This window comes from Austrofundulus limnaeus, unplaced genomic scaffold, assembly GCF_001266775.1.
Source record: "Austrofundulus limnaeus strain Quisiro unplaced genomic scaffold, Austrofundulus_limnaeus-1.0 Scaffold31, whole genome shotgun sequence".
In the NCBI taxonomy this organism is placed as follows: domain Eukaryota; kingdom Metazoa; phylum Chordata; class Actinopteri; order Cyprinodontiformes; family Rivulidae; genus Austrofundulus; species Austrofundulus limnaeus.
Genome location: NW_013952433.1, coordinates 554,276 through 560,889, shown reverse-complemented (window position 1 = coordinate 560,889; position 6,614 = coordinate 554,276). Strand labels below are relative to the sequence as shown.

The 6,614-nt window shown below is 41.2% G+C and overlaps 1 protein-coding gene across 2 annotated transcripts in view; it reads left to right on the top strand.

Moving 5' to 3' along the window:
* The window catches only part of banp (BTG3 associated nuclear protein), a 35,504-nt gene that overhangs the window by 23,158 nt on the left and 5,732 nt on the right, over positions 1-6,614 (top strand). For both annotated transcript variants that reach the window (XM_014005518.1, XM_014005519.1), the window contains exon 11: positions 5,800-5,940. In XM_014005518.1, coding sequence (XP_013860972.1) covers positions 5,800-5,940 — 141 coding nt within the window. The remainder of the gene's footprint in view (positions 1-5,799; positions 5,941-6,614) is intronic.

Below are 6,614 nucleotides of genomic sequence, written 5' to 3'. Positions count from 1 at the left end.
CAGGGGTCCTGGAGAGGAGGGTTTGTCGGATAGTGAAATATATTTATGTTTGTGGTTGTAATGTGACAAAATATGGAAAAGTTCAAGGGGTATGAATACTTTTGCAAACCACTGTATTTGTTTTAGTAAAAAACTAGTAAGGGTTTTTGGTCCTTTTTACCCATGAAATTTGATCAAATATAGTAATTGGTAACTGGTAAGGACTATTCAGGGGTCCTGGAGAGGAGGGTRTGTCGGATAGTCGAACCTCAGATTCAGGAAGAGCAGTGTGGTTTTCATCCTGGTTGTGGAACAGCGGACCAGCTCTATACCCTCAGCAGGGTCCTGGAGGGTGCATGGGAGTTCACTCAACCAGTCTACATGTGTTTTGTGGACTTGGAGAAGGAGTTTGACCGTGTCCCTTGGGGACTCCTGTGGGGGTATTCTGGGAATATGGGTACCAGACCCATTGATACAGGCTGTTATGTCCCTGTACGACCGGTGCCAGAGCTTGGTCCACATTGCCGGTAGTAAGTCAGACTCGTTTCCGATGAGAGTTGGACTCTGCCAAGGTTGCCCTTTGTCACTGATTCTGTTCATAATTTTTATGGACAGAATTTCTAGGCGCAGCCGAGGTGTTGAGGGGATCTGTTTTGGTGACTTTAGGATCGCATCTCTGCTTTTTGCGGATGATGTGGTCCTATTGGCTTCATAAGATCATGATCTCCAGCTCTCACTGGAGCGGTTCACAGCTGAGTGTGAAGCGGCCGGGATGAGGATCAGTGCCTCCAAATCTGAGACCATGGTCTTGAGCCAGAAAACGGTAGGGTGCCTTCTCTGGATCGGGYAGGAGGTCCTGCCCCAAGTGGAGGAGTTTATCTCGGGGTCTTGTTCACGAATAAGGGAAGAATGGAGCGGAAGCTCGACAGACGGATTGGTGCTGCATCTGCAGTGATGTGAGAGCTGTATCYGTCTGTCATGGTGAAGCGAGAACTGAACCAGAAGGCAAAGCTCTCGGTTTACTGATCAGTCTYTGTTCCTACCCTCATCTATGGTCACGAGCTTTGGGTAGTGACCGAAAGAACGAGATTGCAGATACAAGTGACCGAAATGAGTTTCCTTCGCAGGGTGTCTGGGCTCTACTTTAGAGATAGGGTCAGAAGCTCGGTCATCCGGGAGGGATTCAGAGTAGAGCCACTGCTCCTTCACGTCGAGAGGAGCCAATTGAGGTGGCTCGGGCATCTGGTWAGGATGCCTCCTGGACGCCTCCCTGGTGAGGTGTTCCGGGCACATCCCACTGGGAGGAGGCCCAGAGGAAGACCCAGGACATGCTGGAGGGACTATGTTTCTCAGCTGGCCTGGGAACACCTTGGGATTCCCCTGGATGAGCTGATCCAAGCGACTGGGGAGAGGGAAGTCTGGGTTTCGCTCCTTAGACTGCTGCCCCTGTGACCTGACCCCGGATAAGTGGAAGAAAATGGACGGACAGATGAAAAACATGTATTGTACTTGATATTGTAATAAGATTTTTGTCATCTGGTTGTCCATTAAATCTAAAAACAAACAAACAAAAATCATTCTATGGGACACAAATACAGTAGTTGTGATATCATGGCCATATACCCATTCTCGCCTTTAGCCTTGTGGTATGATGGTGGTCAATCAGCTAATTCTTGAGTAGTTTAGGGTAACAGTAAAGCATTTATAATTTAATGATAGACCAATTTGTTTTATATTTAATGAGCCCTCTGAAATGAATATAATGTATTATTAATATGACAAAACTTCATTCTTAATGCTATTATGCAATCAAAGCACATTCCCCCATGTCAAAAGACTTTTATGCTCTTAAAAAGCAAGAATTTTGGTACCTCATTGTTTAATGTGTTTGTTTCCGTAACAATCACTTTATTGTTGATAAAACGGAATCTACAAGCAGAATTGTTTTGGCCTCATTAAACCTTCTTTTGATAGAAGGTTGTAATTATTTTTTGTTTTCACATCATTGCCAACAAGCCTAATGATGATTATATCCTATTAGTGGAATGAGAGGTAATTATCAGTTTTTACAGAATCACCTAATTGTGCTCAATAGTCTATTGCATGAGCTTTCAGCCTAATTATACAGTCATAGTAATCAAAAACAGCAAACCAATAAATTTTTCTAATATCTTGAAGTACTTCAACACAAAAGTGGAAACTATACTTTTTGACTGTGATTTAGGTCTGTTTCTTGTTATTTTCATCTGACTCCTGCCTTAATGCCAAGTTTGACAGCTTCACACCCAAGGAGTGGAGGCAAGTTGTTCTGTCAAAGAAAGTCATGGGACAGGATGTGGAGCCGAGAAGTTCCTGTGTAATCGTAGATCTCACACATCGTTCCAACTCCATAAATGCTTTAGTGAACTTCTGTGTTCTGCTCCTCACAGCTGAGAATGCTAACTGCTCTCAAAAGGAGGGCGAGAAGCTAATTGAGTGAGACAAGTGTTTACAATCTTGAATGTCAACCGTAGTGTCCCCCAAACTCCAGTAATCGTACACCTTGAAACTAGTTGGATTCCACGGAAACGCCATCGTGCTTGAGTTTGCCCCCCTACGAATGGACTGCAGAGAGATGAAGACTTGGCAGTGGCTGTGTTTGTTGCTCAATAGAAAATTGTMACAGAGTGGTGAAAATCATGCATCTCTACGAATCTCTACCATGAAAAACATTTAAGCAGCTGGTTCTGCATTTTTTCATTGAGCTGTCTTACTGTAAACTCTTTACTTGGATTTAAGTCTTTAAGAGTTAATGTCTATAGCTACATTATGGAAATGCTCTGTTGTGTCTAAATGCTGAGAAATAGATCAATATTATTAATCTCTGTTGACAAAATATACATGTTTGGGAAGTCAAAAACTATTAAGCTGATGGGCGAATCCAGACTGTCTCTGTGCAGCTGTTTCTGTGTTAATGCAAAACTAAGCCACTGTTGGCAGACGCAACTCTTGGAAGGAAAGTGAATACAAGTATTTCTCAATATGCTGAAGTATTCCTTAACTGTCAGATTACTGTTTACACCAACCCTCAAGGATAATGTTCCTCGAGATCGGGTTTTATGGGTCACCAAATGCTGATTCATCTGAACCATGTTAATAGCTCTCAGCTTTATCAAGAAGCCGAACCAGTCTACCCCCCGCCCCCCTCCACCACCACCAGTCTAATCTGATCATGAAGTGTCCTTGTTGTGTGAGCTGATGAGTCACAGACATTTTTTCATTAATAGCTTCCATCAGACTGAGTGCGGCTGGCATCTTATGGCGATGAGGCAGCAGAATTTGTGGTGATACTGGAAAAGTGCCGCACTGGTGAATTCAGACTGAACCTTTGAGGCCCATCACCACCTCAGAACTTCAAAGTAACAGTTGGACTGAGGGGTTGTGAGACAGTGTGGGACCCTGGGATTAGGGCAACAAACATCGTCTGCAATTGGGGTTTGTGAGGTTTGGTTTTTTTCAGTGGCTTTGCATATTCAGCCCTTCAATTTCTGTCATCTGGTGAGCATGTTCTAGTCAGTTCCTGTACTGAGCACAGCTGGAACAAGACTTAGCAGAGGCAGAGACCTCACAAAACGAAATACAGTACATATGGAACCTGCAAGACTTAAGACTTGTGTTTTTTGTTTAAGGCCACAAAAGAATACAAATGAGACCATGATGTTCGCTGTCGTTAGAATGCTCTGCTTCAAAACACTTAACCCACCTCAGTGAAACTTATTGTTGCAAAGCTTTGGGCCACACTGAAGTGTTGTAGTGCTGTCTCTGACCTCCTTCTAATTAAAATGAACATGCACAGGGATGAGTGAATATTTCCCTCGATCTGTCTTTCTGTGTGTTTGCGTTGACAGGATAATTGCATGCTAATTTGTGTGTCTGTTGTCACAAAGGAGTTATGTGTTTTAAATTAACAGCAGTGRTTTGCTAATCTCGAAGCATCCCCACGTCTATATTTGAGAGTCCATCTTTAGGAAAAGATAAAAAAAATAAAATAACAGAATGCCCACAATAATCCTGCTGCATACCACTTTCTGTAATTAGTGCATCAAAACCACAAGACTTCAATGCTGCTCATCTGACTTTCAGCAGTGTGAGAAATTAAGGTCATCTAGTAAAGTCTAACCATCCTCTGTTAGGTTTTTTTTTTTACATAAAAAAAGTAATTTAGCTCTAACCCAAAATAAATCTAAATCGTTTTAAAGGAGACATCAGGCTTTTTAAATCTTTCTTTTGCACATTTAAATCATTCAMTTGGGGTCTATATAAAGTTGAACTGCATTTCCTCCTTATTGTAACTTCACAAGCCCCTCTTCCAACCCTTGTCTGAGGTGTGTCTTAAAGAAACTCATTTTGACACTGTCTCTTTAAATCCAAACGAGGCGCTTCACCCCAGCCCCCCTCCAGCTTTTGCWCTCCTAGAGACTCCAAGTACACAACAAATTGTATTTAYTGAGTAAAAAGTGGATTTTGCATATGTGCCCTTTAAGGCAGGGGTTCTCAAACATTTTGGGTCCGGAGACCCCTTACCCCCCATCATAAACCCCATGCTTTTTAAAGGGTAATTTTACTGTCATTTCAACCCCTAAATGCCATGGGAATATATATTTTCTTTAGTTTATTATGTTTGTTATATTAGTTCATTGTTCCCCATGCATTTTTTAAAATAAAAATCAAATTAACAATTTAGTGAAATTTTTTGGAGGACCCCCAAAACATCTCTCGCGGACCCCTGGGGGTCCTGGGTTGAGAACCTTTGTTTTAAGGAACCCCGTAACACCTGATTCATTTGAGTGCATGAATCAGTTTCATTCAACGAACATTGGTTTTGGTATTGTTTTGAAAAGATGACTGCATGTAATGTCACAACATTTATTTTCACCCAGGGATGGATAATGTTTTTTTTCCCTCAAGATCTAGTTTGAAAGATCATCGAGTTGGACTACTGCATGATATCTTCTCCAGCACATCCCAATGATTCTCAGTGGGGTTAATAACTGGGCTCGGTGATGTCCTATCCATATGTGAAAATGATGTCTTGCGCTCTGTTATCCACTCTTTCGCAATTTTAGCCCAATAAATTCTGGCATTGTCATCTAATGCGAAATGGTTCCGTAAACATCTGACATGGTTGTTTAAGAATGAAAAGCTGCTTACTGCATAAGACAGGGTGAATCACTGCAGTCCTTTTTTCAGTGAAACATATTTTTCTAATTTGAACCAAATGGTATCTTTATTTTGTTGTTGTTTAGACACATGACACCTTTCCATAMTGTGAAGCTAATTGTTTTCAGTCAGGACAACAAATTAAATGCKTCTACATTTGTATCTGTATGCCCTAATCAGATGAAATGATACAGTGATTATTGGTGATGATAATCTGTTAACAATCTAGTTTCTTAATTGTCTATTCAGAGGAAAAGTAGAGTGACGTCTTTCCAGGAATATGACACCATTTGTGTTCCCCTGATAYATTAATTGTGCGTACCAGTGGATGTCTTTGCTCCTTTTGTCTTAAAAAATAAGGTTGTTTTTCTTAATCCTCTTGTGGTTGTACTTTCAGTTTTTCTTGTCTGTTTCGCCTTTGGCACCACTTCTTGAATGGGAAGTTTATCATGGCACACYTAGTCAGTATGGAGGTCACACAGTCACAAAAATCCAGGGAACAGTTTATGACTACCCTGGAAGAACCTTGCAAATCATCAGAATTARAAAAAAGCTTTGTCAAAGGTCTTGTGGTTTAACTAAGGCACGTTTGACGGTCTGCTTTATTTTTCACTGTCCTAGGTACTACGTGGAGCTCAGCTGATAGCTGTTGCCTCAGCTGATGGAGCAACCACAGCGGTGGAGAGCTCCTCCCTTCCACCTGACATCCAAGTGCAGTACGTTCAACTAGCTCCTGTTGCAGACCACGCCACTGCAGTTCAGGTAAACCAACACACGAAACTAGCTTGTTTTAGATACTGTTTCGCTTGTATGCTGTTTGTACCAGGGAGGCATTTAAAGTGCCAAAGATGAAACAGCTGATCAATGATGAGTGATGCTAACAATACTGTACACTTTACTTTTAATGAAAATGTTAGTGTTTTTAGATAATTATTACTTCTTTACTTTCTCGGGTTTTATTTTTTTAGTCTTTTGTGGATTACGCAAGTTTGTCAGCTGTTTCTGGAATAAAAATGATTGATGGCTATTAAGTAACTTTGCAGCTGAACATAAGTAAATACATTGTGATTTCAAACAGATGGGAACCAATGACAACACACCYCATTACCTTGAGCCTTAAGGCATGGCATCCAAATGAGATTTGACTGAACTTGTTGTAACTATCATGCAAATCAGTTTTGTATAAACTGCCTGAAATAATTTTGTTTTTTAATTCTTTGAAGTYCTGTAGAACAGTGTTTTAAAACTTTTCCTAATGGTTTGTGTCAGTGACAACAGGCATATACACTCACCGGCCACTTTATTAGGTACACCTGTCTGCTCGTTAARACTTAATTTCTAATCAGCCAATCACGTGGCGGCAACTCAGTGCATTTAGGCATGTAGACATGGTCAAGACAATCTCCTGCAGTTCAAACCGAGCATCAGTATGGGGA